Raw genomic sequence first — 14,308 nt, 5'->3', positions numbered from 1 at the left:
CACCTGGCTTTGTTTTTCTCTGTAGAGCTGGCAAGAAAAGGTATCTGCCCAGCTTACCTCATCTGAAAGAATGTGAAATGAAAAAACTCCCAATGTGAATGGCCTAAGAGCTAAGAACAGGCCAGCTGCACCCTAGGCCTGACCACAGTGGTGATTCAGCAGCTCTGGTGGCCCTCTGGCTTCTTCAAAGCCTCCTGATACTTTCCAAGTCTGAGGAAGGAAGTCCACTTCAATTGTATATGCCTGATTTTTCCCACAACTGCATCATTTCCCCTATCCAGGACTTGGTGAGCCATTCAACCACTCCAAGCCTATGTTCTCACAGGAAGATGGGGATATAAATCTCCATTCTCCATAATTTACATTCTAAGACAAAAGGGCATGTGTACGCAAAGGTGCTTTTAAAAAGGCAAAGTGCTACAGGAACACAAAGTTCTGCTATTGGAACATGTCTTACAGTTAATTTAAAAATCCCCAAAGCACCCTAAAGGCCTCTTGGATTTGATCAGTTGTGCATGTTGAACTGTCATGAGGGCGCCTGCCTTCTTTGGCACTATAGTTGTGGGTGACTGCGCATGACTGAGTGTGTGTGTGTGTTGTTGTGGGTGGGTTTTTTTCAGTTCAGCCCAACTCTTTGCCACACTAAGACCTTTTGTTACTGATGTCTGCTTTCAAAGTTCCTTCAATTACAAATGTAGAGTTTTATCAAAAAGAAATACATATAAGGCAAAACGAAAACATGGAAACAAGCTTTCCTCAGAAGGCTGGTGCTAGCTCCCCTCTTTTGGAACTTTCCTTCTCCTCATACCTCAAAACGAACATGCTAGAAAATGCAGTTGAGAGAGAAGGACCCTTTGCTTCGGGGGCTTGCTGGTGCATTCTCACAGCTACAGAGAGAGTGTCTTCTTGGTGGTTTCCTTCTGTGTGATTAATACATAACAGGGCTGGTTGACTAAACTAAACAGGATGTGGTTGAGAAGCCAACTGCTTTCTGCCCCTCTGGAATACGTGAAGGCATAAATAATCCGCACCAAAATTTTTCCCATAAAAGACAATGGCCCCAAATTTGGAGAAGAGTACCATTTCAGCCTGAGTTAGTTTGTCAAGTAATTCTATTTCTGAAGTTACTGGAGGGTGTGGTGATCGATCAGTCCCTAGTGCCACTTTTATTTCTTTGGATCAACAAAGTTCATATCCCATCCAGGCATTATGTCTCTTGCCTTTTTTAAAACTTGTCTCCTGGCATTTTAATCAGGGAAAAGTCACAGTTGTTTGGACAAAAGCACTCCCAAGAGCTTTAATTAAAGCTAGAAAGACAAATCTGTTTATGGTGTGGTGAACACTATCATTAATAAAACACCGAAATAACTAACGAATTAAATTCTGCTTTGTGTGTGAATGGTTATGCCTAGGATCAATGAGAACATGTCTCCTGAGCAGATATGTATGCTACCCACTTAGTTTGCAGAAATGAAAAATAAAAACAGGCTGATTTCTCTGAGATTCATGGTATCATCGACTGCTAGAGCTTGAATGAAGGCTAAGTTACTTTTACTTTATAGCAAAACAATCTCAGTTTCAAAGAGGGTAATGGCTCTAATGATGTGCTTGAACATTAAGAATTTCTACAGTTCCACTGGTACAGTGAGTCTTTATTTTGAATCCTTGATTGTTTAACCAGAAACAAAAGAAGAAAAATACTAAATTAATAACAAGATAAGTAGTAGCTCTAGGACACAGAACAGACAAGATGCTCCGAAAAGAAAAATGGGCAACTTTTACAGTGTGATTAACTCTGTTACTGACAGTTAAAAGGGTTTAGCCACTCAGGATATGAAGTGGCCTTCTGAGCAGGATATGACCATGTGCAAACCAAGGCGGGATTTCCCTTCATGCTCCTTTTCACTAAATTGCCTCTTGACTTGTTTTTGAGCTTTCTGGCAGACAACAGATCTCACAGGAAGCACCAATGTGGACGTCCATATTGACAGTTAATGATGCATTGTTTTTTTATGTCACTCAGTAATTTCCTAGAGAAAACAATGGGGACCAGAGACTGTTCCTGTCTTGAAGGAAAGTCAGCTTCCAGTATTGCCTTATTAATTTAACACATGCAAGTGTTTGTCCTTGTTGCTATAACAACATGTTTTGTGGGGGTATATTTCATGCAAAATGTGAACAAGCTGAAAAAGCAAACAAATGCCACCCGCACACTGATGTGCTTATAAATAGAAATGTCTGTGTGCCAGTGGTCCTGTGATTGGAGGTATGTGCCGCCTGCTTGTGGCTTCAATTATGCTGTACTTACTGGTTCATTTATATAACATCTATCCAATGAAATCAACAAGCCAACCACCTCCAAGGAGTTTCCGAAAAGCTGGAAACATAATTAGGTGATGGGTGGATAAGAGCACCTATCATGTACACAGACACAACAAACATGCAAATGAGCCCACTGAGCTCAGGAGGGAGGAGAAGGTAATTTTATCTCAAGGTGAACTGAGGCTAAGCTTCTCTGACATTCACCTTCCAAAGAGATGGAGGAGCAAGGAACCTAGATTTCAGGCTTAGAAACAGTAAGCCCTAGCTTACCTCAATGTGGGCCCTCCCAGCATGAGGATGAGAATAGAGGGGGCTGACGGCTACACAGGAGGCACATGCATTTATACGAATGACAGAGAGAGCACACTGAAGGGTAAAGAAGCAGGTGATGGAGTTCTGACAGATCTTGCTTAGAAGGTGGGTCACTGTGACCTTGGGCATTTATTTATCTTGCTGACCCTTAGTGTCCTCATTTTAAAAATGAGGGTAATTGTACTCCCTTCACAGTATTAAGTAAAGAAATGTCAAGTACTCAGTAGAAGTCTGGCCACAAAGTAATCGCTCAATAAATGGCAACTACTCTGTGAATGGCACCCTTATCATGAGTACTTCCACCAACTATTACTAGCTCTCCTTTCTCTAGTGCATGTCAACCTGCTGCCCCTGGAGCTGAGTGTGTCTGTGGAATGTGCTTTGGCAATGAATGTGGTGAATGTGGCTAGGAGTGCTCTTTGAGGGAACCTCAAGAGCTAGCATGATTGCCCAAGCAGTCTCGCTCTGCCTTGGTACCAGACAACATTGCTCCCTCCATCTGGGTCTCAGAGCAAGGTGTGGAGCAGACCCCAGAGACAGAAGGCTAGCAGCATGAGCAGGAAGGGGGTGTTTGTTTGGGGGTGTTGGTTATCTAGCTTCTCCTGACCATGTTTTGATAGAAAGAATTGGACAATTCGAGACTTTTTTCTTCTGGGGCAATTTCAAATTGTGCCTGCTTCCTGAGAATGATATAAATCCTGTCCTGTTGACAGAATGCTTTGTGGGAGTCCATTCTGTCTCCATGTTTCTACTGACAGGATTGCCTCGGACAGAAGAATTGCTACACTTGCAATTTCCAAACTCTTACAAGACCACGGTCCCTAAATTATTGAGTGCTCTCCACATTACCAAGAATAGGACTACATTACCAGGCAAAGATGCTTAGCACTGCAAAATACAAGCTTTCCTCTAGAGGCATGTCTGTCAATCATATTGAACTGCTTGTTGGTTTGGGGATGCAGAAAAACAAGTTACCAAGAGCTATTCTGACATAGGCAAATTCATTTCATTTCTGACTTAATCTAGAGTAGGATTCAGCAATCCCAAAGTAAAAGTCTCATCTTTTCTCACCCTCTGCGCATTTCTCAGTGTTATCATTTAGAGGTTAGCATGAGTTCAGTCTCCTGTAATAGGCCATTTCACTTTCAGTGTATGTTAAACTAATATTGACCTTTCCAAAGTAAAACAAAATTTGACATTTGTGCTCAAAAGACTGAAAAAGCAGTAGATGTATAAAGTAGGGGATTAATCATCCTCATTTTTTTTCTTGCTTTGAAACTCTCTCTGGGAATTAGTCATTTTTATATATCTAGCACTGAAGGAAAGACAGGCTTTGCCTACACTCTGAAAAGGAAGCCTGGATCCTTCTGCAGATAACTTTGTATAATTTGCCTACCCAGCCAGATGCAGATGTTTCATCTGACAATGGGTGAAACAGCTGAGAACCAAGAACACGAACATCAAGGTTGTGCAAGTTTAGGCACTGGGCATGGAGCCAGGATGTCCTAGAGATCATGGTGCAGAGCAGGAGAGTCGGAGAGGAAAGTAAGGTTTCTGTCATGGAAAGGGTGTCAGAGCAATGTGATGAAAGCAGAAGCACCGCCCATCATGAGGACACCACTGTGCACGTTTCATTCATAGATGTGTATACGTGATCCTCAGATACCAGGGCCCTCCATTAAACTGCTTCTCCGGCATGTGCTATATAGACTGTATGGAAAAGTGAATCTCAGCCACTCTCTTCCCTTTCTCTACCCTGGGTAAATAAAAAAACTTATTCTAAGATACAATTATTTCATGCCAGTTTAAATGGAGGATTAATATATTTCATCAAGGAAATAAAAATCTGTTGAAGTAGGGAGCATATTGGTAGAAACCGTGTAGTTGTTGGAAAAAATGAAATCATTTTGTTGTTACCAAAGTGAGATGTCTGTGCTCCAATTCTGTGAAGATTCACATATGAGAAGGTACAGGAATTTTCAGGGACGTCATCTGGGTTTGCTTTTCCCTGACCGTATAGAGACCCGATGGTTCTGTGCTGTGATTGCACGTGGGCCTTCTCTTCTCATTTGAAGGCATTTGGCATGGCACTACCTTTGTTCACCAGCCTCTCCAGATGACTAAATTCTTCAACCAAAAATGTGCTGCATCTTATGCTACATACCTGTATCCACTCTTTGTAGGAATCTTCTCCAGGTGTCCACCCGTTCTCAGGATAGTTTAGGCGGGAGCGTTCTGCTGACCAGTTGGTACTATACTGGGAGGAAGCTGTGATTTGGTCAGAATGAATCTCTCCTGATTCCATGCCCAGAGCTTCCATACATTTGAAATCTGAAGGGAAAGAAAAATGGCTCAAACTCATCAAAACATAGGGGACCTAAGATGCATATTTCTTTTTTTTTAATCTGTAAGAGTTTCCATAAAGTCTTACAAAAGATGACAGTGAGGGACTTGTGTAGTACTGATACAGGCATTTTCATGGCAAAAATTTCTAAAATCAAGGCTCTGTAATTCTCATAATGATTAGTTATTTTCTCAACTGGACCCACATGGACAGAAATACTATCAGAAATGTATTAGGAAATGATGGAAATTCTGATTTGTTTTCAAAGCTGAATGTATGTAGATATGTCATGTACCAAAAGTTATATCTAAAAACAATTTTACTGTTTCCTCCAATATCTAATAAAAGTGAAAAAGATGCTCTGTCCATCCACAGCCCATACCTGGTAGACGGTAGATCCTAACACCCTCGTTTGACTCTTTGCCATCAGCACTCAGTCTACCTCTCTCTGACTCCCTTTGTCCTCAGGCCCCTGTCCCTGGCCTGGTCATAGTTTTTAACATCATTAGTTTATTTTATTAAAATACAAGGGGTAAACTGCAGTATTTCATGGTCCCAAAGAGCACCAACACTTTACAGCATGAAAACAATAATGCTCACAATGATGACCATAAATCATGAAAACATGCATTCCATTAGGGCCTCATACACTCCATGGAACAAGGAAACATGGCATTGATACAAAATAGGATATTGGAAAATAATGAATAATCAACCTTAGGAAAATGTGAATCCAAAATACTAAAGTAAATAAAAAAGCTCTGGAGGTTACATAGAAGATTCTCAACCACCTGGAAAAATCTCAACTAACCAACCTTAAACATTTCCCAAACTTTGTCAGAATAATTTTATGGCAAAGAACGTTTTCTTTCACTGGCTTCATAAGCTGAGGTTTATTTGTAATACTAAAAATATTTTTAGGCACTAAATGCATAAATTAATTAATCAAATAATATAAGTACAAATAAGATTTTGAAATTTAATTAGCATTTCTATTTTCCAGTAAAAATTAATCAAACAAATTAGGTACAAGGAAGAGTTTGGAATTGAATTGACCTTTTTATTTACAATCTGGTAGAAAAGATACCAGCGTATCTGCTGGACAGGTCTCCAAACACCCCCTATCTTCTATGACACTTTACAACCTGGCAGCTGGAACTGACGAAACAGAATTTATTCATGTACTTTCAGATTTTTTTCCCTTTGGCCCTTAAAAGAGCTGGAGACCCATAAATTTTGAGGAAGGGTTGAGTTATTTGAATTGAGTATTTTAATTGGATACAAAAACACACTTTTTTTTTTCCTGTCATTGTAAGTTATAACAGAAATTAAGCCAAGCTTCTTTTACATGAATATTCACTTTCATTCATGTAAGAAAGAAAAGCAGAACGGCTTCTGCCAGGGTTTTCCTAAACTGAACCACCATGCCCCGTCCCTCCAGATGACTGCTCGGTCCATGAGCTGCCACCACGGGTATGTTCTTACCATCTGTGATCGATACCTGTCCTCTTATGACTCTCAGCCCAAAACACATTCAAGGTACCAAGTAGGTGGTTTGGCTGCATTTCATTGTTTCCAGGTATTATTTTGCATTTCCTACTTTCTATGGTAAATTCAGAGGCTTACAAGTGGCCTTCTCATCCACAAATTGATGGAGAAAGAACACTAAATAGTTCTTCCTATTGATATTCATAAAAACCATTTAAGAGAGAAAAATAAACTCTTGGCACTTTACTTCACGAAACATTTCTTTAATGTTTCATGCAGCAGCAGGTGTGTGAGGAGGAATCCCAGGGAGTGTGGCTGGCAGGCCTTTGAGAGATGAATAAATACTGACCTTCTGAAACACTGCTCTGCAAGACACTGTAGTTTGCTGAGAAGCCTTCTTTAGCTATGGCACTGTCAGTATAAAAAACCATGGATAGAATGCCTGATGAGGAATGGATTCGACCTGGTGTTTTCTGTCCACAGTAACGCCCAATGTGAGGGCCAACTGGAAAGAGAGAATTGCAGACATTAAAATGGCTTTTCTTCTACACCAGATGCAAGGATAACCATTTGCAAACATGGGTTGCAGCAGAACCCAGAAGTGTTTTCTTCCCCAAAGCAACCCTCCCCTGGTTAATTGTTTTGTAGTGAACATACTGGATCAAGTTTGCAGAGAGAATTTTAAAGTGAGCTCAGAAGGGCAATAACAGACACAACTGCATTCCCCAGAGAGCAAGACTGTTTTCAGGAACAGAACTGAAATGCTTGTTTCAGTTGCAAGAAATGAGATTTGGGCTGTCAACTGGCACCTCGGCATTCATCTCCAGGACCCATCTGCCCACAGTCCACTGCTGAAAGACTCCAGCGAGGCTGGGATCACTGAGGGCTCCTGGACTTGCCTGTCCTTGTTTCTCCTGCCCTAAGAAGAGATCCTGCATCCCAGGAGCCAGTCCTGTAACCAGAGCAGTACCAAGGGTTTGATCCAACTCTGAGAAACCCTGATTTCCTTCCTCATTTCATCTTTCGGTCCTGGAGCGTTATTATGATAAACATCACACACTTGGACAAAGGGTAATAGATGATATCCTACTTCAGGGATTCATCTGAAGACTAATTGTTGTGACAATTTAAAAATTCAGAAACAGATACCAATAATTAACACATAATAGCAAGTTGTAATCAGAATGAAAGGAAAATTCATCTGCCTGACTTCAGTCCCAGTTTTTTCTCTCCTGAATCTAACAAAGGTGACTGCATTGCCTTCGTGTCCAGTAGCCAAGAGATGGCCCAAAGCAGCCATCTGATGGTGCAGAGCAGGAAAAAAGTGGTGCCTGAGGTGATGCAAGGCTGGAGCACCAACTAAGCTGTCACAAAGTCAGATTGGTACCTGGCTTGCTTGGGCCACCCCTTTGTGAAAGTGCAATTAGTAACTGTAAGTTTGCCTATGACACTGCAGATGCCCTCTGGGTTTGGAGCATCTTTCCATTTCCCTGCCCAGACCAGCAGCAAGACAAAAAAAAAAAAAAAACAAAAAAAAACCCTTTTCCTAGGTTTTTTTTCATTACACATATGGTGAAAATACACCAGATGGTTTGGACTTAGAAGGACAATCTGGTGTGGACCATTTTCCCCTCCAAGAAATCCATGGTTATGTGTATTTCAACTAAGAGTTATTGCTTTGTTCAGGGAAGCAGAGTAGGTGGGCCTTTCTCCAGAGAGATGGGTCTTCAGAGGCCATGGTGTTCCAAGATCTGCATGTGAAGCTTGGATAAAGAAGGCAACCTGATGAGGGCTGGGAGAAGTTTCAAATGTGATTGGAAAAATGAACCCACAAGAACTGATCTCCCTGGGGCCCCATGTACAGCTGAGTTCCTTCTGTTTAGTGTACACAGATCCTAGGCTCACAGATTTTCAGCTCTTGGCCCACTCTTTTTTTTTTTTTTAAAAGCAAACTAAACCAAAGTGGTTTACATATTCCATATTTGAGTTAGTAAAAAATGAAACTTTGAACATCTGATAACTTCTCCACGCATTCAAAGTAATTGATTTGTTTGAATTCAAAGAATTTTCTCTCTGTATATCCCCTCTTTCTCCAAGAAACATTTTTTTTGTGTGTAGACTGCTTTGTACAAAAAAAACAAGGAGGCTGACCCATTTAAAGGGAGTTGATTAAAGGGAGTTGAATCTATAGGGAGTCCCATGGTCATGGACAGTGGCTTTGCATTATGGGAAGAAAATGTTGTTATATTAGGCTTCCCAGTTGGCAGAAGAAAGCATCTCTGACAATGAAACTTTCACTCATTTTTGTTTCTTTTCAGCTTTAATCCGGGCCTCAGATTCTTCTACAAGTGCTAGTTATCTGCTAGGTTGTCTTTATTCTAAATGAATTCAATACTTTTTTCCTTCTCTATGAAGAGCAAAGTTGCCCATTACAAATGCATGGAAATACCTTACTATAGCCATAAACTCAGGTCTTTTCTTTCCTCAAAAAGAATAACTTTTCTGGTCTGCAATCTTAATGGGAGGCATAGAGTTCATTCACACTCCTGTGCTTTTTTCCCAAATTTGAATTCCATTATTGTGGTTTCATAACTCTTTTTCTCTAGTTTGTGCGCAAACTTTTACAGCCTTAATCCTTGGGGTCGTTCTCTGATCGCCACAGCCACTGACCTTACCAAGAATACAAGTGTGGACAAGGGAAGTTGCAGTCATCCCCTTAAGCTCTGGCTGGTGATCCTCCCCTCCACTCTCACCCAATTCCTTTGGGGAGGGAGAGAGGGGAGCCTTTTTGAAAGAGCAAACAGAAGAGAACTTGTCTAATGCAGACTCATAATTTAGAGAGTCTCCATGACTCACGGGTTTATAATGTTGAAGACAGGCTTGGTAAATCTGCCTTCTGTCTTTTAGTACATTGCCCCCGGACAGCAGTATGCAATTCTCTTTAGGATCCCTCAAGATAGGAGGGTGAAAGCTTTTTCGACTGTAATACAAAGAAGTATTGAATTTTCCTGAACAACAGTGAGACCTTGGCCTAGCAAGCTAATGCAACATTGATCTGAGCAAAAGTGGATGAAGTATCTTAACCATCTCCTGTGTATACTCATTTGTGTATTTACGTGAACGGCAGCCATTGGATTTCCTGCTTCCACTATTGTGGGCTCAGAGGCCAAGGAGATGAATGAAAACTGTCACAAAAACAGAAGTATGATTCAAATATTGAGTCACTGAAGAACTGAAGCAAGCACCAAGCTCTAAGCTACCTCTTAGGGGAAGAGACCTTTGGGGAGCGTATGTTCTCGGTTGTGAGGGCGATATAGTGACTGTGTTGTTTAAAAGGTATGCCTGGAATCAGGAATGGAAACACCCCATTTAAAAATAAATTTCCCATTAATATTTTCAATAATTATAACCCTGGGACTCAGAATCACACAATTTGGCTTTCTACCACTTTTTTATGTGAAAAAAAAAAGGCAATGATCTACTATAAAGAGGTACTTTTAAAATGAGGTGTTTTGAATAAGTGCACAAAAAAGGGGAATCATTTCGAAAAGGTGTAAGACAGGCCATGTGTACTGTCTCAGAATATTTGTTGGAGAGTATCGGGCTGTGCAGCTTTTCCCCAGAAAAAAATTTTGTACGCTTATGTCATGTATACTTTGGAATGTTTATGCCTTATATTTATATCACTTATACTTTGTATTGTAGAAGGTTAATTTTAATAGAAAAGTAAATGAAAACCAAACAAAACTCAACCTAGCTTTTATGAGCCTTATTTGTAAGATCGTGGATAAGTTCTGGAATGCGAGTAACGAGCGCCGTTTCAGCTCCGTCCCCGAGCCTAGACCGGGAGCTGACGTCATGTGTACCTGCGTGGTGTGAGCTAAGCATTCATGTCTGCCTCTGTAATTCAGACAGGAATGGCTCCCAAACCATGTAAACTTCCACCAATTACTTCCAGGGTAGATGCTTGTGAATCTATAGACCTCAGAGGGTGATAGATGGAGGGGGGTGATTCACAAAGGCATGCCTTGGATTTCGAGTTTTGGAGTAAACTGTTTTTCTTCAAAGTCAGTCTGAATCAATGGGTAGTTTTCAATTACTAGTCATCTAATTTAGTGTTTATGATAAAATACAACATAAAATCACTTGATGGTTAAAAGCCTTCAGCACCTTCTGGTTGTTGTTTTTGGAAAGCTTATCAAAGACTAAAAGCAATTTTGCTGGCAAGGAACCGTTATGTGTTGAACTACTGTGACAAAATGTTTCTTGTGCCACTGAAAAAACCCCAGGGGGAAGCAGTCTCTCATCCTGCCTAAAAGAGAGAGAGCTGCTATATAATGTAGGCTGGGTGAGACCAGGTACATTTTTAACAAACATACACACAAATTTTTCATATTCTGAAGCCAGTTTTCTCTGGGAGTAAGTCAAATGCACCATAGTTTAGGACAGTGGTAGATTTGCAAGGCTGATAACTCGTATTGTTAATTTGTTCCTCTCTCCAACTCAGTGATTTTCTAAAGCCAGAAAATTACTACTTTGAGAAACCCTTGACACTATTAACAATGTGTTTCTTCTTGAAAGTATTATAAATAAGTTTGTTGATTGGACCTCCTTTTCAGATGTCAATTTAAATGTAAGTTCTAGAAAAGAAGGTTATAAATTTGGGTTGTGAACAAATAAACCCATTATTAAATGTTCCTACTATTATTACAATACTATTATAATATTGTTTTCCTAATTATTGGATTGCGTTCTTGGGAATCAGCACTGTTTGGGCAGCTCTCATTACTTAATGAAGGAGTTTAGATAAGATCATCATAACCCTATTTATGTGGTAAAAGAGCAAAGAAGAAGCTAAACTAATGGTAACTCACCCATTTACTCCTGTGACAATGTAACCTTTCTCTAAACGCAGTTTTTCTCCAATGCTGTTTACTGTTGAGGAACATATCTAAATCGAATTACACTGATAATTTTAAGTCATCTCAAAGGCAAAAGCAATCTCTTTCACATTATACTTGCTCTTCATTTACAATTCATTTAAATATTCTTTCCTACAACTTGAAAATAATAGCTGACTCCACTTTATCGATGGCTATACATCTCTAACTGCATGACTCGTAAGAATTTCCAAGCCACCCTTTCTGACCTGTGTAGGGTGTGTTCTCTACAGAAACCTTAATAAACCAAACTAAACTAAGACAAGCAATATGCAGCTGTAGCAAATTATTTGATATTATTTCCCTCTGTTCAGAATTTGGGTGTGTGTTTTTTCCATTCACCTCCTATTTCACAAGGATCAAAACAACAAACTTTCATTGAGCTGTCCACATGGCTACCACCACCACCTTCCTTTAAATCTTTACTCAAATATCATCTTCTTAATATGGCTTCACCTGACCACCCTTTTAAAAATATCAACCCACACATCCCTCTGCCCTAACCCAAGAACTTCTTGTGCCTTTGCTGTGCCTGTCTGCCTCCCTCCCTCCCTCCCTCCCTCCTTCCTTCCTTCCCTCCTTCCTTCCTTCCTCCCTCCCTCCCTCCCTCCCTTCCTCCCTTCCTTCCTTCCTTCCTTCCTTCCTTCCTTCCTTCCTTCCTTCCTTCCTTCCTTCCTCCCTCCCTTCCTTCCTTCCTTCTTTTTAGAACATCTCACTTTCTAACAGCCCATACCTATAATTCATACATGCATTGTTTACTGTCTTATTCACTGGTGGCTGTTTACCAAGTGGATAAACAGTGCCTATTGCATGGTGGGTACTCAATAAATATTTTTTAAATGTATGAGGAATTTAGATGATAGGAACAATGTAGATAAAGGATGTATTGAGGTGATTCAAACTGCCAATGATAAACATTTCCAAAAGACCAGATAAGGAATCTAAGTTAGGACTGTTCAAACATTCACATTCCTGTTCTGAATTTCTAAAATTTTTGACAGCATAATGGATGTATAGTTCACCCTTAAAATTTTATCAGGTATTTAACCTCTCTGGTCCTTAGTCTCTGCATTTGTAAAATGAATGGTTTGATTTCATTGATCTCTTAAGATCTCATTATTTGACAGTCTATGAATGAATGACCAGTAGGCAGGTCAATGAAATGAACAAAATACACTAGTTGGGAAACTATGTATTAGTACCAATTTTATCACAAAAATAGCTATGAGACTTTGCATAATCTTTCATGGCCTCTGTTTCCTTATCTAGAAAATGAGACAATTGGTCTAGATAATTATCAAGGTTTTTTGGAGCTCAAATATTTCATCGCTGCTCTACATAGAGCTACCAGTTTGCTTCATTTTCCCTCCTCCTTTTAACCTATTAAAAAATAAATAAAAAGAAGATGTGTGTATCATGACACTTGTAATAGGATCCCAGTGCCCTTCCCTCAGAACCTTCCCTTTTCAGAGATGCTTCCTGTCTTCTTACCATCAGGGAATCCATCCCAGATTTCTAGCCGGTCATAGCGACAAAACATCCCCCCTGGAGGATTTGAGTCAAGCTCCAGGTCAAAGCTTTCAAATTCTAGGATAATCTCTGACATCTTTGGTGCAAAGATAATGTAAGTGCATTCAAGGCTGTTGGGATATTTTTCAGGGAATCCAGGGGACTTTATCACTCCACTGGGTGTTGTGTAGTTCTGGGAACATTCAGGACCTACAAGTAAAAGAGAAAAAGGAGCACAGTGAAAATTCCACTTGAACGAATTCCCCACGAAACAACCTGGGCAAAGACAGCATATCTGTCTCAAAAAAGCCCGCCATTATAATCATTGTCCTAATCACTCATTACTCAGGCTTTTCACAGTAGTGACAGGTATAGAAAGTCAAGTTCAGATTTACTGTGTTCACCTTAGTTTTCCATTTGTGTGGAGCAATTTAAAAACTTCTGCTGTTGCAGAGAAAAAAATGACAAATATAAAATCATGTGGGAACAATGAATGAGTAAGCTGCAGAAATCTCAACAGAGCCCTAGAGAAATAATTATAGCCCCTTCAAGCTTAAATCTTTAAATCTTGAGGCTGACAGCCCTTTATTGGTGGAACAGAACATTTACAAAGGCGAGGGGGAGAATTCAGCAGAGGGAGTTTGGGTTTCAGATTCCTACACCAGCAACTCAGTAACTCTGCCAGATGTGACCTCTGCCTCCTTGACAAACTAAATGTGAAAGGTAATTCGTACATATACCCAGGGTGAGTGACTCATTCTGCGTGGTGTTGACACAGGTGTGCCAGTAACGGGTGGCTGTTGGTGAGGGCACATCAAACTCTGATTACAGGCTGTGTGGCTGGAAGTCACCTGATATCAATGTTGACATCCTTATCTTCCTCATTCCTCAAAGTATCAAATACAGTACAATATGCTACTTGAGAATTATATGTTAATATATATGGGTGGTTATGAAATGTCCATATTTATCATGCATAATTTTAATGACTATTCAGTGTTATCAAGACTTTACAAATTATGGTGATTTGTGATTTCAATCAGGCAAGCACATACCTACATACATCGTGAATTGACCTTATGACTATCTGAAGGCCACACTTTCAATTCATGGTATCTAGTGCTAAACAGGGTGGTACTCATGACATAACTGGAAAACTGCCCGTCTACATACATGTTAGCATTTCAATCACCAATGCTCCATGATTTTCAAAAAGCTCTTAAAGTTCTCTGGGACTCAGATATGGCGAGGCCCTCCTGAATCTCAGGATCCAATCTGGGGATGTTTAGTTCAATAATTCTTTTCCTTCACCACGGTCTGACTAATAGGCACACTGCAGTGACATGCTGGATTCATCTCTAAATAAGAAAGTACGTTGAGATGGTTCTTAACT

The 14,308-nt window shown here is 40.1% G+C and overlaps 1 protein-coding gene across 4 annotated transcripts in view; it reads right to left on the bottom strand.

The window, feature by feature from the left end:
* Positions 1 to 14,308, bottom strand: part of NRP1 (neuropilin 1) — a 137,605-nt gene that overhangs the window by 65,132 nt on the left and 58,165 nt on the right. For all 4 annotated transcript variants that reach the window (XM_073228962.1, XM_073228961.1, XM_017677045.3 and 1 more), the window contains exons 4-6: positions 12,898 to 13,125; positions 6,816 to 6,971; positions 4,799 to 4,965 (exon numbers count right to left, since the gene is read on the bottom strand). In XM_073228962.1, the coding sequence (XP_073085063.1) occupies positions 4,799 to 4,965; positions 6,816 to 6,971; positions 12,898 to 13,125 (551 nt within the window). The remainder of the gene's footprint in view (positions 1 to 4,798; positions 4,966 to 6,815; positions 6,972 to 12,897; positions 13,126 to 14,308) is intronic.

Source organism: Manis javanica, chromosome 2 (assembly GCF_040802235.1).
Source record: "Manis javanica isolate MJ-LG chromosome 2, MJ_LKY, whole genome shotgun sequence".
NCBI classification, from domain to species: domain Eukaryota; kingdom Metazoa; phylum Chordata; class Mammalia; order Pholidota; family Manidae; genus Manis; species Manis javanica.
This window is presented reverse-complemented; position numbering and strand designations above follow the sequence as displayed.